The sequence below is a fragment of the Meleagris gallopavo genome, chromosome 1 (genome assembly GCF_000146605.3).
Source record: "Meleagris gallopavo isolate NT-WF06-2002-E0010 breed Aviagen turkey brand Nicholas breeding stock chromosome 1, Turkey_5.1, whole genome shotgun sequence".
Lineage (NCBI taxonomy): Eukaryota > Metazoa > Chordata > Aves > Galliformes > Phasianidae > Meleagris > Meleagris gallopavo.
In genome coordinates, this window is record NC_015011.2 from 129,155,474 (window position 1) to 129,180,922 (window position 25,449).

General features: G+C 36.0%; 1 protein-coding gene across 1 annotated transcript in view; it reads left to right on the forward strand.

The window, feature by feature from the left end:
- TMEM131 (transmembrane protein 131) overlaps positions 1-25,449 on the forward strand; it is a 73,715-nt gene that overhangs the window by 32,353 nt on the left and 15,913 nt on the right. Inside the window, exons 11-30 of the mRNA XM_031557597.1 lie at positions 2,898-3,006; positions 4,855-4,963; positions 5,814-5,967; positions 6,077-6,247; positions 6,569-6,679; positions 6,765-6,899; positions 7,439-7,543; positions 8,804-8,890; positions 14,074-14,226; positions 14,380-14,455; positions 14,556-14,673; positions 16,585-16,723; positions 16,837-16,946; positions 17,317-17,383; positions 18,351-18,502; positions 19,120-19,262; positions 20,366-20,552; positions 21,356-21,541; positions 24,142-24,300; positions 24,830-25,428. Coding sequence (XP_031413457.1) covers positions 2,898-3,006; positions 4,855-4,963; positions 5,814-5,967; positions 6,077-6,247; positions 6,569-6,679; positions 6,765-6,899; positions 7,439-7,543; positions 8,804-8,890; positions 14,074-14,226; positions 14,380-14,455; positions 14,556-14,673; positions 16,585-16,723; positions 16,837-16,946; positions 17,317-17,383; positions 18,351-18,502; positions 19,120-19,262; positions 20,366-20,552; positions 21,356-21,541; positions 24,142-24,300; positions 24,830-25,428 — 3,070 coding nt within the window. The remainder of the gene's footprint in view (positions 1-2,897; positions 3,007-4,854; positions 4,964-5,813; positions 5,968-6,076; positions 6,248-6,568; positions 6,680-6,764; positions 6,900-7,438; positions 7,544-8,803; positions 8,891-14,073; positions 14,227-14,379; positions 14,456-14,555; positions 14,674-16,584; positions 16,724-16,836; positions 16,947-17,316; positions 17,384-18,350; positions 18,503-19,119; positions 19,263-20,365; positions 20,553-21,355; positions 21,542-24,141; positions 24,301-24,829; positions 25,429-25,449) is intronic.

Genomic DNA, 25,449 nt, shown 5'->3' on the forward strand with positions numbered 1-25,449 from the left:
CTAGGAAAGCTGAAGAAATGGAATTCTGATCCTTTAGAACCAGAGTTTAAAAGCAGTCAGGCAGAGCTCTGCCACAACTTTAATCTTAATGTCAGAAGTAAAGGCCAGGGCTATATTTAGCATATATTTAAGTTGGCTGCTGGAAGAACTAAATATCTTCAGGTCATCTGTGTATGACAGACTGCTAACAGTGCTGCCAGAGCTGTAGTTGTGCTTTTAAGTTCTTACTCATCCTGTGGTCCAACAACTTGGTTAAGGAACATAAGAGTGAGTCACTTGACTTTCTTTTTTCAGTTTTAAGAGTCTTTACAAAACTTCCTTATTTACATTTTTAAAGGGTTTTTTTACGTCATTAGGGAGCATTGTTTACTTTGTGACTGGATGAACTGTTGTGCTGCAACAATTAAACCATGTTGTCAAAAGTCTAATGAACTAAGATGGTTCTCTTTAATTTGTCCCCTCTCTAGAAAGAAAATTTTGTTTCTTTAAGGCAGTTTAAGTCCACTTCATCGTTAACAGCAAAGTCATATTTGTAATACGGTTGTATTCTATGCATTAAGAACAAGGAATTTGAGGATACCTATGTACTGAATCTAGGCCTATCCGTTTGATGATAAGTGTATGAGAAAGTGCTTACTTTGGTCACAGTTCAATTACTTCACAGGCTTTTGCTCTTACTAACCTGTGAAGTAGTTATGTTCTCCATCTCAATTTTTGAGTGCATGCATCTCAAAATAATGCAGGTTGCCTCGAAGATTCAATTTCAGTAGTAGTTTATCACACACCTTCTTCATCTTATTAGAATAGATACAGTCTGTGAGTCCTTAAACCATATACTACAAGATCTTGAAGCTTGACTTGAGGCACTTCTGTCGGAGATTTGTATGTAAATAAAATGCACTATTTGAAATTCCTCTTCCCCACAGAAATTGCTGATGGGGATTTTTCTGAGAAAGTCAGTAATGTTAGATTCTCAGTGGAACTTGTTTTGCATGTGTTTTCTTATGACCTGCTGTTGAGGAGCCCATATTTGATGATTCATAAGGCACATCTCAGGAAACAAGTTCTGCTTGGGCTTTATTTGAAATGGGTTAAAATTTGAGGAAAATGAAGTTAAAGGAATTCCTAAGGAATTTTGTTTCCATTAGTCATCTTAATATTATATTTGCTTTTATGGCATGTAATCAAGCAGCAAGAGAAAAGTGATTGATATAGTTTAAAAAAAAGAAAAATCAACAAAACAGTGTTAAATTTCTTCTTTAACTGAATTTATCTGTAGATGTTTTGAACAAATCCATTTGTTACTCTTAGGTTTAAGAAATACACCTCTGAAACCTGAAAATTTTTCTCACACTGGGTTGTCCTTTTGTATATTTAATGTTGATGAGCTGAGTGAAATCAGCATCATTTCGAACTTTTAATAGCTCAAAACCAGCTTTTTATATGGAAAGAGCTGCTAGAAATGGTTACCTTTTCTACCATGCAAAAGTTGTGAACTTGACTATAGCTTTTGTTTTGCCTGCTTTAAGGGGCTTTTCAAAGATACCTCGAGATCTCCGTTTTATAATATGGATTCCATTAGAAAGAGATTGTGATATTTATAAGTCAACTCACGAGGAGGTGTATCAAATATCTGCACCATGTGTGTGCAGGTGTTTGACAAAGGTCAGTGCTGTAAGTCCAATATAGGGAATCTTCCGGTAGAGCTAACAGAGATTATTCATTAGTTAGAACATGAGCAGTGCTACTTGTTTCCTTTGAGGGTTGTACATTAGTTATGTAACTTTACAGAACTTAATTATGTATGCAAAATTTTACAGCTTTCACTTACAATCAAGAATAGCTTAGCTTTGAAGAATTGTTAACTGGTGTGTAGCACTAGCAGTCTGCTTTACTCTTCTCTGATGAAGGAAGTCTCAGCTGCTTATGAAGCAGGTGCTAAACCTCTGTGGCCTAGCATAAGGTAAACCAGCACTCATTTCAATTTTCTTAATGCAGTGTCTTGTAATTTATGGCAGCTTAGCAGCTGCTATATGAGCAGCTGAGCTGTTTTTACAGCAGAAGACAGCTGGGGAGGAGGAATCATGGCAGCCATCCCAATTTTAAGCAAAATAAGAATAAGAGCATTTAAGTGCTCCAAGCCCTGTTTCCGTACATGAAATCTAAATAGTTTGCTAGCAGTCTCTGTACACACTTCAGGAATTGATAGTTGCCATCCATAATTCTGCTGTATAACATTGCATATCTCTTCAAATCAACTGTGGCTAATATCTGACAGAATTGCTATTCTGGTAACATCCAATTCACCTTTTCTGTGTAGTTAGAAATAATAACTGTCAGATCAAAAAGGTAATATTGTAAAATGTCATTGTAAAATAAATATCATCTCAAATTTACAGACCTATTCTTTATACTGTTTTTTTTTTTTTTAATTCTATATGGCAGTTTTGCAGGCTTAACGTGGGATCAGAGACAAGGTGGATGTGTGTATTGCCATTAATTACACAAGTCAGCTAACAGCTTTGCCAACGAGTGAACCAGAAACAAAGAGGCTATGGCTATTGTAACCTTGTGACATTAAGAATAAAAATAATTCTTAATTTACAAAAATAAAATCACTTTCTGTTTCTTTTGCATATTCTTGTCTATATTGTCTCTTCACTCTGTTTTCAAGGGAAACTCCCTGTTGTCCACTTTCCTGCATATTGAGTAGTTTTCAGGACTTGAAAAATATTGTAAAGCCACTTGTAATGCTGTTCTGTTACAGGCAATATAGACCTATACAAACTCAGCACCAATGAATTGCAGTCATATCGCTTTGAATGATGTTTGAAGGCTGCACAGTGCGTTAACAATGATAAATGTACGAGTGCTTTATATTTCGATTCTGTTTACAGAGTGTGAGACCTACACCACAGAATGAAGCTATAACAGTACATTTCAAACCAGTTACGTTAAAAGCCTCTGAAAGTAAATATACCAAAGTTGCAAGTATTAGCTTTGATGGTAAGTACTTCACCTCTCTCCTTAAAACTTGTCCAATGCTTCATAACACTTGCTGAAACTTCATGAATTGTTTTCTAAGTCGTCTCTTAATGAACTAATGCTTGGCACTTTGAAGAGGAAATGGAATTATTTGGATGGGCCTTATTTCTGCTGAGTTCATGTATTTCAGAAGGGTCTTTTCTAAAGTCACGACTAACCAGTGACTTCATCTGATAACTAATAGTGAGAAGAAAAGGGATTCTTAAACAGTCTTATGTGTGGAAATATAAAAACTGAGCATCTGATTCTATTGTAAACATAAGTGGTATTTTGAGTCATTGGTTGAAAGGTATTATTAGCCTAAAAAGGTATTTGCTTTTGGGAAATCCTTGCAAACCAAGGCATGTTCATCACAGTGATGTAAATTAGAGGATATCCCTTGGAATATCCTTTGAGCTTTCTGAAGTTTAAAGAAGACTCTAAGATACTATTTTCCCCCAAAATGTTTTGTGTTGCAATACCCGCTGAAATAGGGCTCTGTCTTGCACTTGAGAATCTTAGTGTGAATGCTAGCTTGTTTTCTTTTACCTTGAATTTATATTATAGAGAAAGGCAGGTGAGAGTGGCAAGGCTTTCACTGTAACCTTTCCTATGAAGATACATTATGTATCCTCATACTGACTTTTATTTATATCTTTCTGAAAGAAGTGCTGGTTCATTTCCTTCTTACATAGTATGACTGTAAATATTATGCCAACCTTTGATAGAAATGTTACCTCCATTTGTATTAGATTCTAATCAACTAACGGACTGCTGTTGACCTATTCAAATCTTAGTGCTTTATGATACTGGTTGGTACTGTAAGCAATCCAAGATGAGAGACTTAAAGATGGAGTCTTATAGATGCAGCGTGTTTAATTTCAGGTAGACATAATTTTAGAATTTGTATGGATAGAGAGGAAAGGGTTTTGTTTACCGATTAGCATTTTAGACTTCAAATAGCTTGCAGTTTGTAAGATGAGTGAGATATGTCAGCCCATAAATTTTGAATTCTGAAATAGCTGTACTCTGTCAACCTGAGGTAATATGTCCAGATTTTGAAGCTGGAAGGAATTGTTGTATAAGAATGTACAGACTAACACGTGGTAGGTTTTCATAGGATTGATTGGTGGGGGGGAAAAAAGTTAGTCAAAGTGCATAGTACGTTTGGGGACTGACTTGGTGAATTATTTTTATTTTAGCAGTCTGCCATAAGTATTTGCTCTTACAGCTGTCCTACCACATGCAGGGAATTTAGAGGCTGGCAGTTTCTACTAACCAGTATTTGAATCCCTTGACTTTTCTGGTCATGTTGCTACCAGGATAACATTGCTTGTTCTGTGACCTTGGAACAGACCTGTGAGTTTTGTTCTTGGCACTTGTCTAGCTTTGGATCTTGCATGGATTGTGATTCTATTTCAGTGTTCTTGGCCCAAAGGTCCTGCTTGACTGGTAGTTTTAAATAAGGAGCCTAACACTCACAAACTTCTGTTCTGTTAATGTAGAACAGTACATACTGTAGTGAGGAATTCAGATGCTTATGCAGCATCTTAATTATCTTCTGGACATGTTTAAATCATTTATTTGACAACTAGGCTTTCCTAGAGTATATAACTTAACCATTTCAACTAACTGGCATAAGGGGAGGAACTCGGATATCTTCTAAGCCTTGTTTTGTGTCCGTGGTATATTGAAGGTTCAGTAAGATCAATTTTCTTCTTCCACAATACTTAGTCTCTGGTCTAGCTCTGTTTGTACTACTCATACTAATCTAACCTGATGGGTTTTTGTGTTTGTCTGCTTGAACAAGCTGCTTATATTCTTTTATAGCATCAAAAGCAAAAAAAGCATCGCAGTCTTCTGGGAAAATAACTGTTAAAGCAAAAGAGAAAAGCTACTCCAAACTTGAAATTCCCTATCAAGCAGAAGTATTGGATGGGTAAGTGTGCTGTTGAGCAATGTTTAGGGAAAAAAAATGCTGAAAATAAACTGTTGAGGAAGGTAATTCTAGCCTTTTTGGCAAGGGAAGAAGTATAAAGAGGTGGTATCTGTGTTTTCTGAATCAAGCTCATCTAGAACTACAATCACTGGTACAAGCTTTTCTGTTTTTACGCTTATGAGGTAGTCTCAGTGATGCACAGACTGGTTTCAAAGCTTGGGTTCAAAGTGACCTGCATGAGTCACTTCTCAAAGCAGTTGAAGACTACAGATGAGACACTGGAAAAAATTTCTGGTTCTGTCACCCATATGAACCAAAAGTAGAGGAAAATATTTTTGGTTTGAAGCAAAATTTTGGAAGACATCATGTCAGCACTTCTTTTTTTCATTCATTTACAAAATTTGGCTAAGTTGACATTGGATTGTCATTGAAACGTGTTGCCTTATCAACTGAATTGACAGTATGTTAAAGGCAATTAAACTAAACATTGCCCATCAAAACTCTGCTGCTGCAAACTCCTGATTTGGATAGTAAGGAATGTGCATGATTTGCAGGCTATCTTAATACATGGACATTTGGTTTTAATCCTCGTAGGATGCTGAGTTATGTATTTTCTTACTTCATTTGAATTACTGAGTAATCGATGTTCCTGTAATATTGTTATTACAGTGTTAGCATGCAGTGTGCTGGGTGTACATTTCCTGCTGATGGATTAAATGAATTCTAGTGCGTACGCACACAAGTGTGTGTATATATATTTAAAATAAAAAATATGGAAATCTAATATATGTATAATATATGATTAGATAAGGAAAGTCTTCTTTTTTTTCATACTGTTTTCTTTTCACAGGTATTTAGGGTTTGATCATGCTGCTACACTTTTTCACATCCGTGAGGGTGCTTCTGATTCTGTGGAAAGACCAATCTATCTAACAAACACATTCAATTTTGCAGTCCTTATACATGATGTTGTGTTACCAGAAGAAGCAAGACTAATGTTTAAAGTAAGCCTCAGTTCAGTGGAATATTTTTACCTAGTAGAAAACATTTAAGTACACTGCGCTTCATTGAATTTTGACTTTGATCTTCATTCTTCATTCTTCACTGATCTAGGTCCAGAACTTCAGCAAACCTGTCTTAATTCCACCCAATGAATCCAGATATATTTTTACACTTTACTTTATGCCTTCCACATCATCTGTCCATATAGATAACAATATTCTACTTATCACCAATGCTTCTAAATTTCACCTACCTGTTCGAGCATACACAGGATTTTTAGATGTAAGTATTTCTCTTTTTTAGCTATTCCAGTCTACTTCATATGACACTCTTTATTCTGATTCTATGGGAGCATAGCTTTCTTATTTTCAACAGACTTACAGATATAGGTAATGTCACCCACTTCACCAGCTCTTTTCTTAAACAGCGTTTGTTACTGCTGGAAAATTCTTTTTTGCTCCCTTTAGTTATATGCAGAAAACGGATGGAATTTGGAGATTATCTTAGTACTGCTGCACTTGACTTATTTATTTGTTAATAAATGTAAAGTTTGAGTGTATTTTGTATTTAATTATGTTAAAATACCTTTATTAATCTTTCTAGTACTTTGTACTGCCTCCAAAAACTGAGGAACGATTTATAGATTTTGGCATATTGAGTGCAGCAGAAGCTAGCAGCATTTTATTTGCCATCATCAACAGCAATCCAATAGAGGTAAGGATGGATTTATTTTTAGTTTGCCTTTTAAAAATCTTACATCAGTCTTGTTACTGAAATAGTATCTTTTGTTCTTTTTAAGCTGGCTATAAAAAGTTGGCATATTATAGGGGATGGTTTGGCCATAGAACTCCTAACAACTGAAAAGGGGAATAGAACGACAATAATTGCAAACCACCACAAACTACAAAATGCTAGTGCGTCTGATCAGTCTTCAGTAAGTAACCCTTTGAATCTATTGCTTAAAGCTGAATGTAGGAGGGGGGAAAAAAGACAAATGTGTATTTTTTTATAGTTCCATTTTAGCATGGGGGAAGGAGAATAAAAATTAAGAATGGTTGTCAAAAAAATACTTATACTCTTATTTTTAGTTTTATTCTAAGTAATAGTACAACTTTCAAGTTGGTTAGATTTTTGAAAGGGGGAGGTCAGAAGCAGTAATCTCCAAGAAATATTTAATCTTAGTTTACTTATGTTTGCATTTTTTATTTTCACTGCTGTCATTTGTTTCAGATAGTTTATTATAGAATCGTAGAATGGCCTGGGTTGAAAAGATCATTAAAGATCATCCAGTTTCAGCCCCCCTGCTGTGGGCAGGGTTGCCAACCACTAGACCAGGCTGCCCAGAGCCACATCCAGCCTGGCCTTGAATACCTCCAGGGATTTTAAGGAAATACAGACTTGTTTAGTGTATTTCTTTGCGAAATTTATTTCCTGTTTTTAATGGAATATAATTTTGTTTCCTGCTGTTCACAGGTGATACTAACATCAGGTCATTATGCTGTGTTTAGAGTAAAACTAATAGCAAAAGAACTTGAAGGAATTCATGATGGAGCTGTGCAAATCACAACAGACTATGAGGTATACTTATTTTATATTCATGTGTGTTGTCCAAGCAGAGTGGTTTTTTTTATTTTTTACTGTGAAGTCTGAAGTGAACAGATTGCAATATCACGCAGAAGAAGCTGAGGTTGAAAGGGTAGAGGACAAATTAACTCTGCAGGGAGTGGCAGTAATGCTACTTGTGCCGTATCTTCTCTTAGAAAATGAAGAATGACTTTCATTAAGGTTTTCATCTGCTCATCTGCTTTTCAGAAATTTCTGTTCACGTCTGACCTGATGCTCTTTTGGCATGATATGCTCAGAGTTTACTTTTTGGTACATTGTTGGTTAGTGAAATTGAGGTATAATTTGGAAATAATTTTTTCAAAATATAACATGAAAATTGCTTTAGAGAAATTGCGGTTTGCTGACAAGAGAAACAGATCTTACACCAAAGTTAGTAAGGGAGAGAGCAACCAATTAATTCTCAACTTCATACGCCTTTTCTGTTATAAAATATTTTGCAGAAGAGTGATATAGTATATAATGCAATCCATATTTAATATTTTTGTATTACAACTTTCACTTTGAGTGATACATGTAGAAAAAAATATGATGTCTATGAAGTCAGGAAATTATAGAGCTTGTTTTGTGGTTCTGATGCAGAAAATAGGAAACTCCTAATTTCTGCCAGGTAACTGCAACCTTAAACTTTTTAATATGTCCATACGTTTAAGTGATTCTTCAATTTTACAACTGAAAGACTTTTGTTTTCTTTTTTTCCCCTACAAGTTATTGTACTTATATTGTTATAGAGCTAACAATGGTTAGAGCACCATACACATCCCTTCTGCATTCCGAAGTGTACTTTTGTTTCAAAGTCTTATCATGAGTTCTGATGTCTTTTGGGAACTTCGGTATATCCTCTTCCCTATCAGTAATTAATGTTATCCTCCTGCTTTCTAAGAGAGTAAGTTTCTCTCAGATGAGACTTGTATAATGCCCCATTGCAAAGCTTTTATTTTAACTTTGCTTTTGTATTCCATGTAGAAAGAAGCTAATTATGACTGAGCAAAGATTTGCTTCCTGACAGTACGGAGTGACTGTGGGAGTATGATGACACGTTGAAATCTTAATTCATGGTTGCACATTTTAAACGTGTATATAAGACATTAATTGGCTACATTAATTGTGGAATTCTAGGGTTTTATTAATCTATGCAAATAAAAGCAGAAGAGATGTTTGAAAGCTGGTTGCTTTCCTTAGCTCCCTTGTTAACTCTCTTGTTCTTTCTTTCAGATTTTAACTATACCAGTGAAGGCAGTGATTGCTGTAGGCTCACTGACTTGCTCCCCAAAACATATATTTCTTCCACCTTCTTTTCCGGTAAGCTTGTTAGGTCACAGCATTAAACCTTTTTGTGCTGTTTTTTATTCATCTGTCGTGTTCAAGAGAAACATTTGTCTTAAATTGTTATGTGTCAAGTTGCTGGAGGGTTTGGAGTCACTTTTTTCCTCGCATATCACAAGCATGGTTTATCTTCATTTCTCCTCTACTGCCCACTTACATGGGATCTTCGAATACTGATGTGATCCTAAACATGATTATTTGCAGCTTCATTCTAACACAACTTTGTTTACGTAGTTATTATCAATTTGTGCACATTAGCACCAACTCTAAGACAGATGTCATTGCATAAAATGTAAGATGTAAAATCAAGATGACTAAGTCAGCTAATGAACTAAAGCTTCAGTATAAAAGGTTTTTGATCTCTATGAAGCATTGTGTTGTTTCCGCATTGAAAGTAGATCATCTTTGAGGATATATGGTGGAGTACAAGAACAGGATAGCAAGAAAGTTGCGGGAGTCTACAGCCCTCTGCAAAAACATGCTAAGGTTGTTTTCCTTCCTCCTCCTGCAGTAGTGTTTATTCAGTGATGGCTGAAGGCAGCTTCTTTGCTCAGTTGTGCACCAATCTATTAACTGGATAATAGTTTTTTTTCTTACCTGACATTCAGTATGTCCATGAAAGCGTGGGCAGTCAAGGCATATTGACTTTGCAATTGGTATTTCATCAAAGCCTTGAGATTCATGTGATTTTCTGATCTGTATGGAACATAATACAATGGAAAATCATCAAGAGAGAAACGGTAGACTGAAAGAAAAAAGGATAGAAAAGGATGGATGGAGATGGCAGGATAGAAATACTACTATTTTCTGAAAAGTTAAAGCCATCTTCAATGTATTTTGAAACAGCAGCTGTCCAAAAAGGGAATAGTTCTCCAGTGTTTTTGCTAGTGATTACTGTGCAGGTTTGGGAAAAATTTTAAGAAATACCTGACTTGAGAGTGTGTCAAGGTAGAATAACAAAATAGTGTCCGTCCTAGAGATGGGCGTTCTGCATCTGAGCGGTTTATACATCTAAATTGTCTTTGTAATGCCTTCCAGAAAGCTGTCACTGGTGGGTTGTTTTTTGCAGGTTGGTTTGCCATCAGTGTCTTATAAAAAGCACCTTCCTGAACAGACTGGGTGCATCTATGCTGTACAAATACTTGAAGCAATGCCTGGCTTGATGCTTATTTGGCAGGCATCTCTTGTCACTTACATGACTTGTCTATGTGAACATGTTCTGTTTCATGCTTAGCTTAGTTTAGACATAATATTTCAGAGCTGCTTTCTGTGTAACCACTCTGTCACAGCATCGTACTTGGTAGCCTAAGTTTTTTTTTTTCCAACTTCTCTTAGTGGGATAAGGGTCTAGATTTCTTCTGGCCCACTTTTTAATTCTTTGGGGCCCTGAACATTTTTACATTATTTAATTTTTATTTCATTATTTATTCTTACTGTTTGTTTTATCTGATGGTGATGACTCTTGTCTTCCTTCTTCCCACTAGGAAGTTACTCCAGGACTGTAGTTACAATAACTGCAAATATTCCTGCATTTTTCAGTCTACAATTATTCCTTGTAACTTCGTAACCATTTATCTCATATGAGCACTGTCCTTGATCTTGATTAAGATTAATTAGTTCCAACCCCTTTTTTTAGCATTTGATGTTGGTGTGGAGCAGTGTATGTGCCGTGGCTTGTTGATAGTTAAAACCCGACAGAAAGGTATTTTCTTGTTTTCTCCAGCTTTACATATTGTGTATGTCCCTGTTCTGTAATCTTCCATGTGTAGCACTCTCTTAATGAGTAATCACAAATGTACCACGTCATCTGAGTGAAGTTTTACGGCATTCTTTAGAGGTCTTAATTATCTTCAGAGAAGATGCCTCAGGTTATGTATGTTGGTGGATATGACTTTGTTTCCCTATCTATCTTGTCTAGTCTTAACATGTTGTGGATCAGTGACCATATACAGACCATCTTCCTCTCTGCCTGCTTTGCCTTTTCAAACAGGGAGGCTTAAGCCTTTAAAATAAACTTCTTACTAGATCCTAAATTCACAATCTTAACTTGGCTATTATTGAGTTCAGACTATTTTCCTTACTCAAGGTCCACAGGTCAATCTGTATGCCATATCGATCTTTCTCCGATTCTGAAAGTGCCTCTTAACTTTGCAGGATCAAACTTGTCTCTTTTTATACTTTTTGGTACCAAAGCAATGAATATTCTAGGAATATTTATTCCTAGATCAATCTTCAGTAAACTATGTACTAATTATTTCTCCCTGATTTTTTTCATTCTTAGAGCACCATCTGTTTCTCTCCTCATCTTGCAGTAGCTGCTTAATATCTTTTGCTGATTTCACAGTTTGTGTAATCTTGAATAGTATTTTTTCACTGGCACTTTTGTCAAGTGCTTTACCTTATGCCCAGTAGATAAATGACAGTTTTTCAAAAAAATAATGCAGTAGGATTCACCAGAGGAGAACAGGCCAGTCAGTGGAACTTTAGCAAATCATTGCCACATTTGTCTCATGATCCATTCCATCTCCCTTTTACTCTGCTTCACAAATTTTTCTGAAGTCTTGTTACTCTCAAGGTCAAATTGTCACTCCTGAAGTTGCATGGTTCGTTTGTTATTTTCTATCTTTAGGATCTGTTTCCTATTTTACTATACAGCTTTACCATTATCAGGATATTTATTGCACTGACTACTATATCTTTTAACTTCATCCGTGTATTGCTCCATAAGTCTTCAATAAACAAAAACTTAATGGTTCGTTTCCTTTTCTTTCGCTTAAATATAAAGCAATTTATGTTCTATATCCTAGTTTATATCTCCTGTACCCTGTCAAGGTCATTGTCCCTCTTCAATACCTCAATAATACCTCAGTTTGTTAAATTTTGGGCCATAATGTAGCAATTTTTAAAAATCAACTATTCTTCTAACTAATATCTAAGCTTCTAGGTGCATCTTGATATAGTCCTGTATTTTTCATTACCTTGACTTTATTTTGGGTTTTGTTTTGTTTTGGGAGATGTTATTGATGCTTTAGTACCTCCATTTCTCAGCTTCTAAGAGGTAGTGTCATTGCTGTCCATCATTTTCTTTCAACCTGAGACTGCTGTAGCTTTTAGTGGCTTCATGTTCTTCTCAGGTAATTTTTTTCACACTTTAATTAATTCAGGGGACTTTTGAGCTACTGAATTTTATTTGGGAGTATGAATTTGGAGAGCATTATCATTTTAGACAGAATTCTAGATTGCCTTGTGTTCAAACCTCATGCTTCTTAGAGCAGTTGGCTTTAGCAGCTACTTCTGTTTGTTGAACACTTAGCTCTTTTGATATTTGAGAACACTGAAAGCAGACTGGCTTTTCTTTTTTTCTTGGTTTAATTTCAAACTAAACTTGTGATTACTGAATTCATGATCTTCTTGCATCTAGTTGTTCTGTAATGCCTCCATAAGTTAAGAGAATAAGCCTAAAATAGCATTAGTTCTTCTTGTTCCAGTTTGCAGTAGAGAAATCTGACTGCTATAAAATCCAGGAATAACTAGGCACTACAGTTTTAGTAACGCTTGTTTTTCATTTCATACCTAGGGTGTAATTCTCCTGCAGCTGCCCAGTTCCCAGTGCTGTCTGTAATTTTAGTGTATTTGCACCTAAGCCTCATTGCTGGTATACTGTAAAAATCTGTCTGCAATACACTAATGGTGCATGCAGGCCTTCTGATGATCACAGTCTTGGCATAAGCACCTTTTCTGTGCTGACTTGTACTTTGTAATTGCACTGTTAGCTTACAGTGCCACCTGTCCTAACTTTCTACCCCAAATGAAACTATGCTAAATGTCTCCTTAGCCAGTTTTTAAAAAATCTTTTTTTATTAATGAGTGGTAGTCTTATCTGCTCTTCAATATTTTAAAGCTACATAGGGAACTTACTAAAATCCTTTTCATTTGTTCTGCAGAATTTAGTGAACCTTCATCTTGCCCAGTGGTGAAGGTTGGTTGCTCAGCTTTCTGTAGGTGAAGCACAGATGGTCATTTCTACTTCCTGTTCAGTTTAACAGTACTGTACTATTTACAGAATTACTCTTACAGTTTCTCTCCCTCTGCAGTTGGTGCTATTGAGACTGTTTTGCTAAGTGACTGTTTCCCAAGGCTGTAGTTAAATTTTGAGTCTGCAAAGTTCATCTCTCCGTCTCTCTTTTGATTTTTTTTTTTTAAAGGAAGTATTGATTTGAGGGAAACATTAAAACCTCTTTGTTAAAAGATAGTCCTAGGCATTTAAATTTGCCTGCATTTATCTCTTATATAGGTCTGAAATGTTGTCACCAATCCTGTCTAGCCTTTCACTTTTTTTCATTTATTGTTTGCCATATCCTTATCAGGCCTGGGTGTTGAGATAAGGTAAAAGGCATGTCTGTAGAATCATTGCTTTATAAGCAAAATCAAACTGGAGTGAGCTTTAAACGGGGGGTGGGGGTAGAGGGAGAGCTTGAGTACTGCAAGCATTTTGGTTGTGACTCACAATTAAAACCGTATGTTCTCTACCTAAAAGAAAAAATGTAAAGGTATGATGGGGGGAGGGGGAAGCACACTTTTCAACTTAGTTTTTTCTTCGTAGTCTTTTCAAGGCAGTTTGATTGCCTGGTGCCTTCATTTCATAGGGAGGGGAAGGGAAGGTTATACTTCTGTTGAAAAATGTTCTCTGTCACCTGACGTGTTGATAATCTGCAGCTTCACTCAAGTACTCCTTTAAGATAATTTCTAAACAGTTGTAGCTATTTTCTGAATTTGTTACACAAAGATAGTTTGTCTTTTTGTATCTGGACTCTGATATAACCAAGGCTTTCTCTTGCCTTTCCTCCTCTGGCTCTCTTAAAACATTGTGACTAAACAGAAATGTCCTAGCTCTCCAAAAACCTTAAAGTGTGTTTCTTTTGAAAGAGAGACAAACCATGTTTGGAAACAGATGAAGAAATCATATTCATGGAAACCTATCCTGAAGTATTAAAAAAAAAAAAAGGCATTTTTTAAGAGAACATTGTTAAAATCTCAGTTTAATATCTCTACTGCTGTAATATTTTTGCCAGTCTGCTTAAGTAAATAAATACATATGGTAGAGAAAATGCATAATAATAAATGCATCATTTTTCACCCTTTTTTTTTTTTTTCCTAAGGGGAAAGTAGTTCACCAGAGCCTGAACATTATGAACTCCTTCTCTCAGAAAGTGAAAATACAGCACATACGTTCCCTGACTGAAGATGTAAGGTTTTATTATAAGAGATTGAGAAGTAATAAAGAAGAGCTGGAGTCAGGAAAAAAGTCAAAGGTTTGTTTTCGCCTACTTCTACAAGTTGTCGTATTCTTCCCCTTTTGCATGTTGCATGTATGAGTGTGGTCATCAGAAGTCTTCTGCCTTCTTTCTTTGGTCATTGCGTTTACTGTGCAATTTCTTATTTGGTCTGCTTTTATTGTTTTCCAGATTGCAAATATTTATTTTGATCCTGGTTTACAATGTGGGGATCACTGTTATGTAGGATTGCCTTTTCTATCTAAATGTAAGTAAATCTCTCTTCTTAATGAAAATTACAAATAATTGTTTTCCCCTTAAGAAGTGATTTTACACATTGGGTTTAAAAATACGTTATGTTTTTAAAGCGGAATCTAAAGTTCAGCACAGCCTAGCAATGCAAGAAGATATGTGGGATTCTGACTGGGATTTGCATGAGAACTTATTCAAAGCATGGACAGAAATAAAAGAGAACTCAAGCCATAGGTAAGTGTTCTATGCCTTTTACTTCTTCAGCTCATAAATCACTAGGTAATTCTGTTACGTGTGGTATTATAAAATACAGATTTTTTTTTTTAAATATGTTGTAGTGCTTTTTAAGAGAGAACAAAAAACAGCTACTTGCTGTTCTCTGCAAAAGCTTGAAAGAGAGAATTTAAAAAGTTAAAAAATACTGCCACTAATAACAACTTCAAGTCAATCACAGCCTTAGTAATTACTATTGACTGGAGCAAACTGCAGTTCCATAAAGAATGGCAAGAGCAGGATGGTCTCTGTTCTGCTAATCTTTTCTAAAACAAGTTATATTGTACACAGTATCCCTGCTTAATCTCTTCTAAAGTAGAGAGTTTAACATCCCTCTAGGTTTTCATAAGGTTTTCTGTTGCTGCTATTCTGAACTTATTGTATTTCAGTTAATAATCTAGTTGTCTGATACTTTTCCTTGAGTAATGCTAACTAGTAAGTGATTAATCATTGCTATCTAATATTTGGAGGCTTTTGCATACCTTTTTAAACATCCATTTTCACATACGTAAACTGATTAAACTTCAAGAGATGTTTGCTTTACCAGTAAGTGATGTCTTTTGTGGTGATAGCATGCAGACTGATTTTTAAAAAGATTCAAATATTTGCAGAAAGACAAAATAATTGTAAGTAGCTTCATTGTTATAACTCTGATTTTTTTTAACAACTCCTGAATAAATTTGTTGTAAACTGAATTTTCTATGAGAATATTGTCATCTGCAGTAAAGACAATAAAGGAAAACACCATTAAAAACTACTTCTGACAAAATACAGCAGTACTGGGGAATGTCTGATGCTTTTTAAAATCAACCAGCTAGCCAAGGTAGCATTTGACAAAGGAGAACCTGCTCCTTCTGAATAGATTCTGACTTAGATATTTAGATTTAGATTCTCTCCAAAATACTTCTCCAGGTTTTAAGTTTGACATTTGGTTTGCTTTGCTGACTGGAGAACTAAGTTGCTGGTCATGTTTTGGCTTGTGGAGAGCTCATGGAGTAACCAAGGAATCAAGTCTGTTGTGCAGTTTGGCTAATAATGAAGAACTTCAGTTATGGAAACAGTAATGTGACCTAATTTCAGATTTCATCTAGATTTGTTATTGTGAGTATGGACACATACTCCACTGTTTCCATCACACCTAATATACATCAGATTTATAGTATATTGCTTGTACAATACAGTTTGATGGATGCACAATATGTTTTTGGCATAGTGGATATCTGGATGTTGTATTAGAAATGGACTGTAGTAGGACTGGTTTTCCTCCTTTTTATTGTTCATATTTCTGCAAATTGTCATAATTAATAATTACAATGATCTCAGAATAGTAGCATTACATACTCTCTCAGACTTTTAAAATATTTGGGGTTATTTTTATTTAATGGTCTGAATCTTGATCAGATTTTCAAAATTTGTTTCTGTAATAATGACAGGTAGCCACTTTCTGACAAAACAGCAGAAGTTGTCTTATTGTCCCTAGAATAGTGATTTAATAGAAATACTGAAAGATTGCTGATACAGTACGTAAATCCTATTGCGTTTTTATGGTCACCTTATCTTTACACTCTAGTAGAATTTAGAATGGATGAATGGATGTTGATGACAGTATTTAAGTAGTGAACATCTTTTTGAATTTTTCAGTTGATCTCCTAGAGCATGTTTTGGGGGTTTCTGTTGCTTTTTCTATTAGTGGCAAATGTGGGCAGACCTCCGTGGTGGTGGTGTTTAAATAAATTAAACATAATGTACATCTTCTCAACCTAATGCTGTTTTCAGGGTGCTTCTAAGCACTCTGCATTTTCCAGGATTGTTTTTATCCAGGTTTTTGCCACTTTACTCCTGTAAAGTAAGTTTTATAACTATTTTTTACAGGCTGAATGCAATATTTGAAGTGGACACAGATCTTCAGAAGGATGTTCAGTTGACAGTTACTGCAGAAATGGCCTGGCCTTCCATACTTAGCTCCCCACGCCAGTTGAGCTTTCCACTCACCAATACTAACAGTTCATCAGTGAGTTATTTGTTGATAGCCTCAATTTTTGTTTTAGAGACTGTATTTCTAATAGCTTCTTCTAGTTACAGTTAACCAAATGTAAACTTTGCAAACATTGTGTTTCTGATTAGGAAGAAGAAATTTTTCTAGAAAATCCAGCTGATGTTCCTGTGTATGTTCAGTTCCTTCCTGTAGCCCTGTATTCTAACCCATCCATATTTGCTGATAAAATGCTAGAACGGTAAGTATTGTTTTAGAGTACATAGGGCATTTTCACTCTCCAGCAAAATGCATTTTACAGAAATTGCACGCAACGTGTTGGTACTTATTGTTGTCCATTTCTAGAACTTGAATCAGCCCAGCTGGGCATTGAATCTAAAGGGGTTTGCATTGAACATACAACTGAATTTATGCTAAGTGTTTACATTTTCCTCTTAACTTGAAGTAATGAGAAAAAAAAATAAAATAAGGAAAGCCAAGCGATTCTATCAGCTGTGTGTTGTTTGAGTCCTTCCATAAGTTCTTGATTTGTGCTAATGTCTGTAATAAGCACAAGTAGGTTGTTTTCTTCATGAACAGGGGGGAAAAAAGAAATTACGTGTTTGTTTCAGGTTTAATTTGAGTAAGCCAACGGATTTCAACCTGAGGACTCTAGAATTCCAAGTATTCAGAAATTGTGTAAGTATTCCATTGCATTCTTTAGATACAGTTTAAGTGTTTAAGAAGAGTTCAGTCATGCATGTATTAAATTTTAGGGAGTAAGGATCAAAAAGTATGATGTTTCTGTTGGATAATCTCAAGGAAGTAGGAAAGTATTTTGAATGTAACAGTTGCATTTTAATTTTCATTATATACTTACGTTGCAATAGAAACGCAGAACTTGCAGGAAAACTCTATTGACACATTTTTATTCATTCTCTTACTGATACCAAGGATTGCTTTATCAGTGTTGTGGTTTGTAGCTCTAAAGTTAGCAAAGTACTGAATTTTCCATTGCTTTGTTCTTTATTTTAAACCTTTTCGTTTCTTATGTTTTGTGTACAGGCTTAACTATGCATGTTTTCAGATAGAGCATGTGACATTCTGATCACTTCAATTTCTCATCCAATATATATGCACTTCCCCTCCATTTACAATTAGTTTTAGTTTAGCAATCTCATGCTTACATCCCATCTAAAGGGAAACTAGGCAAAATGCACTTTTTTCAATAGGCCTTCTATTTTGTTTGTTTTTATTCCCCTTTTTCCTTCTATACTCTTGAAAACAGTATTCTTGAGCATGTTTCTGTAGTGGTAAAAAAAAAAAAAATGCTGCATATAATAGCTTACTGTTAATTTAGTATTAAAAATACACATTTAAAAACTTCAGAACTCCTTTTTGTGTTAGAGCTTTATGAATCCACACATGTATAGCTTAGCTTTGTGCTGTTGTGCTTGTCAGATGATTAACTTATAAATAGGGAATTTATTGTGCTAGAAGTCTATTTCTGACTAAAACAACCCAATGAAACATGCTGTTAATTTGTTCTTGTAAGAAGCTTTTATAGAATGCAAGCAGTTTTCTACCTGAACATATGTTCTATGAAATATATGTTTAAAAATTACTATTTTTGAAAGTATTACTTTGTTTTCCTTGCTCTGTTAAGGTCCAGCCACTGCAGAGCACTGTCGGACTTACAAAAGGCCTGGCTCGTCATTCAGTTCTAAGCCTAATGTTAAAACCTGGGGAAAGAAAGTCTGTCAAAGTCAAATTCACTCCTGTTCTTAACAAAACTGTTTCATCATTAATTGTTATCAGGTATGCTGGATATTTCTGAAATGAGTTTGAATTTCTGATATGTCTTTATTTACATGTATGGTTATGCTTGCTGTCTGTCAGAAACTTACTTTTACAAGGGTAATTACAGAATCATGTGTGAGAAGAAACCACAATTACTTTTAGGGTAAATCTGTTTTACAGTAGTTATGCTGTATTCAGTACGTATTTGCTGATATAAATATATAATCTATATATTTGGACTTATTTCCTTAAATACACATTGTCCTGCTTTGAAAGTAGGATATGTAGGTGCAGGTACCATTTGCAAGATAAAGCTGCTATTTCAACCTTGTCAGTGAAGAACTCTGTTTGCATAAATATTTACTTTTTCTATCATGTGATACTTTAAAATGATGATGAAATATAAACTGCAACTAATTCATCTTTATTACTTGCATGCTCTGTTGTGCTTTCTTAGGCTTTAGTCTTGCAAGAATTCTGTTTATGACAACTGGCACTACTTCCTTCTGTACTGTGAGGAATTATCTGGGCTGGGATATACCTTCATATTCTGTAGAGAAGCTTGCAGGAACAATTAACTGCATAATCCTTTCATGAATATTTCCAACCGTTTCTCTTTTACTTTTTTAATACAGAAATAATTTGACTGTAATAGATGCCATAATGGTACAAGGACAGGGAACAACCGAGAGCTTGAAGGTTGCAGGCAAACCTCCTGGTCTTGGAAGTTCTTTACGCTTTAAAATCACAGAAGCACTATTAAAAGACTGTTCAGAAAGTGAGTACTTTGTGAACTGCTGTGCTAAAGAGAAAATAAAACACGTTTTAAATGTACAACTTAAAACATGTATGCATGGAAACATTTTTTCCCTATTCTAGTGCGTCAGAGGTTTTTTCCTTTAAATATATTAACATTGCTTATTAATTTAGGCAGAAAATGATATATTTGATCTTTTCCTAACCTTTCATATTAAAATTTAAAACTGGAAAGTTCCTTGTCCAGTAGAATTCAAGAGGGGATGAGGAGGTGATGAGGTAGGAGGTGAAAATTTGAGCAAAATACTGGCATTAAATATAATTCCTGAATGTTAGGAAAAAAGACATTGTGGTTTCTATCTGTTTTGTAGTTTTGTATTCTTTTTTCCCCCTGACGCTCAAAATCTTCACATGGCTAGCAGGGAAAAACAAAGGATATGCTCTTTGAAAAGTAAGGGCAGGCAAATTCTGTTCTGCGGTTGGAGGCTTTCTGCTCCATACCCCCAGGCTTGCTTCTGGGAGAAGAGCCAGAGGGTATTTGTGTTTCTAAAAGATCTGGCAAAAGCGGCTTAGTTTTTATCTGCAATAAAAATCTGCATTATTAATTAGCAGATTTCCTTATGTACTGTATTAGTTACTATCTGAGATTTTTTCTTTTTTTGAGGAACAAGAAGATTTCAAGTAAAACTCTATCATTACCTCTTTACATGTTATGATTTAGCATTTGGTGAGGTTTTTTTGGCTAATGTAGTTTAGCAATATATTTTACCTTTAAGGTGCAAAAAGGTAACTTTTCATTCTGCAAGTGCTGGGACTTGTCACTGAATACCTCTACACTAAGCGGTACGTCACAGAACTGACAGCTGAGGTGATTTTTGTTAGGCAGTAGTGCTGTCAGACTTTGGGCTTTTCATCTCTTTCCCTGATGAGTTGGAGTGCTCTGGAGCTGTGCAAGCATACAACAGTCTGACAGCAGAAACCTGTTCCTGCAGGTTATGCAAGGTTTTTGTGGCCTTGCCAGTTCTTTTTCCTGATGTGATACTGAAAGAACTCCCTTCTGCTGTAGATGTACGTAGTGAAGAACATCATTTTGGCACAGCACTAATTACTTTCCTCTGTTTCCAGAAATGAAATACAAAGAACCAAATTTCACTCTCAGAAGAACGTTTAAAGTGGAAAACACAGGACAGCTGCAGATTAACGTGAAAACTATGGAAATCAGTGGCTATACATGTGAAGGATATGGATTTAAAGTAGTTAACTGTCAAGAGTTTGCACTAAGTGTCAATGCCTCTAAAGACATAGTCATATTGTAAGTGGTGTTTTTTTTCTTTTATCTAAATGGAGATGTACATCAGGAATTTGGTTACATAATTGTATTTTCAAAGGCAGTGAATATTGGTTGAATTCTGAGGGTTCTTAATTAAGCTTTGAGGGTTTTTATTAATACAGCTTAAAGCATAAAACCTCTCCTTGCAGTCATTACTTGTTCCTTAAAAAACTAAGTTTCTGTGACTGACTGTAGCGTTATATTTGTTATTGTCCAGTAAATGCAATTTAATGAGTTGGAATAATGTTACAACACAGCTTTTTATCCATTTCCTTCATTTGGGTTATGAATGCACATGAGATCTAGTTTTACGTATATTTTTGGTGCATTGCAGTACATGCTAAAAAGCCCTTGATGTAAGGATTAAAATCATAAAGCACAGCATTTCAGTCTTGAATATTTTGTCTGCTGCTTTAATGACAACAATAGTTTAATTCTGCCCATTTCTATTGTAAAAGATCTCTGCACCAAAAATTATTCTTTGATGCTGCTTGGTTTAAACTCAGGTATTTGAAATTCATATCCAAACAGTTCAGAAGATGCTACTGTTATGCAAGAGGATGTCCAAGATACTGCAGGCAGTGAAACTTCACTAGCATTTTTGCAACGATCTCAGTCTGTGATGAGACAAATGGTTTTTTTTCTGTGATGTTTTCAAAAAGCATGGCATTTTCATTTAAATGTAGCTCACTTACATGATCAGTTTCATTGCTTAGGTATAGCTGCTGTTGGGTTTTGTGTGTGTGTCTGCATGTGTATATATACATGCTTTACTTTGTTTTCAGGTTTACACCAGATTTCACTGCTTCCAGAGTAATTCGTGAATTAAAACTCATCACAGCCGGAGGCTCTGAATTCATATTTATCTTGAATGCATCCCTTCCATATCATATGCTAGCAACATGTGCAGAAGCGTTGCCCAGGCCCAACTGGGAATTGGCACTGTACATTCTTACCTCAGGAATAATGAGGTAATGTGTATTCCTTTTCTTATCAGTATATGTGAGCAAGGTACCTTTACTTAAATATAGATTATAGGGAAAAAAAAGTATTCAATACATGTTATATTTAGTGTAGTATGTGATGTGGCAAAAGGAGAACAATTAATAAAAGCTGTCGGGGATTTAATGTGAACAGCTTTAAGCTGAGGAGTACGACTTTCTGCTTTAAATGAGGAGAGAATATGTTTATCGCTTGGGGCTATTAGGCAGGATCCTGTTATAGCTGTGTGTGGATTTTTGACAACTGATTCAGCCAAACTTGAATCGAATTAGGTATTAGAGCACTGTTAGCAGTGAATTCCTGTAGAGGTTGAAGCATCCTTCTACAGTGCTGTGCTTTAGAAAGATATGAGGCAGTGACTCAATGAACTTAGCAGGTGCCTTAGATGAATTTAACTTGCTGCCACTTGTATGTGGCAGACAACTGGTGATACTAATAATGGAATTTCTGAGAACCTGAAGGGCATTGTCTGCTACACTAAGCACTCTGAGGTTATGTAGGAATATATTGGTGCTGTTTTTTTTCCTCAAAGTGAGTGGTTGAAATTTGAGTTGAAAGTTCCATTTTTTTCCTAGTCTAACCTAGGTATAGATCTATCTTTATTTTTTGAAACCTGAGATTATAAATAGTGCTTCCCTGCTCATCTCCTTGGATGTAAGATGCTTTTCCCCACTAAGTTTATCTCGAGAAAGCAATAGTATAGAAACTGAATCAGTGACAACAGACATTTTACTTTTGGTGGTGGCCTGAAGCCTGTATTGCAGGGTAAGATGGATTGCTGCTGTTGATGCCTGTTATGGAAAAAGTGGTCTTCCTCTGTGCTGCAAAGCTGAAGCATTATCCCACTACATTAGTAGCAAATGAAGCCTTGCATCTTTTTTTTCATATTTAGGTGCTAACTTGTTGATTTTGCTGTACTGCATTGCATAAGTATTTAGTCAGGCTGTCTTTCCTTGTCTAGGGTTTGATAAAAGAAATAGAGAAGTGTGCTTCTTTTTCTTTGGTTCTTTAGGACTTTGCCATGAATGCAGTATTTTGATCTTATTTTGTGTTTTTTCTGCATATCTGCTAGAAATGTGCAAACTTAATTTCTGCTCTGTTGACAGCGTGAATAACATTTCTCAGCTCGTGTAGTTAGCCCGGGTAACTTTATGCGTACTGTATTTGTTAACTGGACTTCACAAAACAATACCAGTGCTAATCCTTTCACTTTTTTTCTACAAGTCGAAAACACTTCTCAGCAGCAAAGTAGAGGAGTCCTAATGTGACCGCCTCATAATACTCTAAGGAACAGGCACACAGCCTCTATCTTTCAGGATATGCAATATGGAGTTTTGCTTGTTGCCACCGACACACTTCCGTATAATCACAAAGTAATCCCTAGTTTGTGTGAACAAACATAAAGTGGACCAACAATGTTCCTACCATCACCCCACCAAGATAAGAAAGGGCATTTTATTAAAAAAAAAAAAAAAGAGATATTTATTCTGTGGTTTTGTCATGCTTGTTTACTTTTTAATTTCCCAAAGTAGTTGTATATCTGAGGGTGCAGTGCCCAAGGCAGGTATTGTTCTCTTGGCTGGGAGTTTGTGTAAGCGTCTTCTATTTCTTTAATTTTTCTGTTGCTTGTTAGTACCTCAGATGAAATTTATTTTGCCTACACTCTGCTGTATGGTTATGTATCTGCTATCCATTTTAATCCCTGGGATGGGAAAGGCTACTGATAAGCAGCTAAAATCAGCTGAGTTGATCTCCGGAGCTGCTTGGATTTTTGCTGACAGTTAAAACATAAAAGATGATATCTATACCAAATTCTTCTAGACAGCTTGAATTCAGCAAGTGGTATCTCGACACTTTCTGTGAATGGGTGTCCTTTTTTGTAATGTTTGGCTTACAAAAACCAGCAGTTGGATCTGGGAGGAAAACGGAAGCTGAAGTTGCTAATGCAAAGTTAATTTTGCACAAACTTTCTAGGGTAATAGGCAAGGCAGTCTTTAGTCATCAATGCTGTCTCCTCCCCCTTGAAATTTCCTACCTGTTAGAAGATGAGATCTGTAGCACTCTGCTGAATGTCTCTGCAGTGATTTTATTGCTTCATCAGAAATACAGTTCACTGCAGTGCGTTATGTAAGTGGAGAACTCCTAAACACCACTGCAGATGCAATTGTAAAACTTGAAATAGCACTCCTTAATTTTAGTTCTCTGAACTGCAGCACAATTTGCTGTGGAGGATCTTTGCTTTTCATATGGAATTGTACCAAGTCTGTGAGAGCTGGTGACCTTCTGGATGCCATTTTAGTATTTCAGTTCCATCTTCAATTTTTCATTTGGATTAAAATTGGGGACTTGGGACCAGACCTACATCTCCAGCTTTGCTTTTCAGTTTCATTGCTGTGTATGTTATGTTAGATTTAGCTATTTTATGTTTGTTAGACAGAAATGTGAGTTGGATGCAGTTTTCAGCTTTTCTGTATAAGATACAAACTTTTTGTTATGCACGATTAAATTCATAAGCCTTAAAATGCTCAAAATGTAGCAATACTTAACTGAGTGCCTCTCTTCTCTGCAGTGTACTCTTTCTCTTGGTAATCGGAACAGCCTATCTAGAAGCTCAAGGAATCTGGGAGCCATTTAGAAGACGCCTGTCTTTTGAGGCCTCAGGCCCACCCTTCGATATGGGAAGGCCACTTGATCTCAGGAGAATAGTTGGAATTTCGTCTGATGGAAAGTATGTATGGGTTTGGGTTTGTTTTTTTCCTCTCCCTTCTCCCTTCCCCCCTTTTAGTTGTAAGTCCAGTTAGAAAGTAAGACTCTTTAGAACAGGTGAATGAATAGAGATTCTCCCATGGATGAGAGATAATGAGCTACAAAAACCAAGCTTTGTGGTTGTGAGGAATATTTTGTCAAAACAAACCCTGCTTGGTTTTCTGTTAAGACTCTAGAAAATGAAGTATAGACTGAAGAAAAATATCAGGCCAAAAGTTTTTCCTTTGGTCTTAAGTTAAAAATAAACAACAGTCTTTTCTTTTCCCCTCAACATATACACTGACTGTCATTTTAACCACTTTTGCTTATGTGTACAGTGAGCAAGTGAACAGGGAATGGTAAAAGCTTGTCAAAGAAGTTGTAGGCATTTTTGTTGTTTATATGCCAAAAAAAGTGTAATTAAAAGTTTCCTTTGGACATAGTGATTCTTTTTTTCATGGAGAAGAACTAGAACATTGTGAAGTACATTTAAACACTTCTTGTTCTTCCAGCTTGAACGCGCTTGGATCAGATTCTAATCATGGTCCCTCCAGAGGGATCTATGGAACAGGCAGTTCGTCTTCACGATCCAGTGCAGGGAATCATAAACAATGCAGTGCAACAGCACACCTTCACAGCAATAGAAATGCACCTGATGTTGAAAATATCAAATCCAAAACCAGTTCAAACATGCCTAATAGTAGGACTTCAGCACAAGCAACTTCCGTGCAGTCAGTGAACAGAGCAGGCCCCTTTACCTTGGATTCAGGTGCCACAGCTCAGACGCATGCCACAAGCAAAAGAGCCAAGGGCACAAGGCAGAACCAGCAGCAGACACAGCAGCAGACGACGGCTTTGGCAGAGCAACCCCTCCATCAACCCCCAGGATCTGGGTCCCAGCAGCAAGAGCAACAGACTGAAAGTGCTTTGCCACAGCTACCGCTTCTCAGCCCACCTCACGCCGAGTGTGCCAGCAGCAGGAGGCACAGCTCAGAGGATTCAGATCTCACTGGACTCATAGAAACTATGGAAAAAGACTTTGACCACCCAGAAACCCCTTCCCCAGATGTGTTTACAGAGCAACCCCCATCTCCACTTGCAAAAAACAAAGGTAATAAGATTCTGCTTCTTT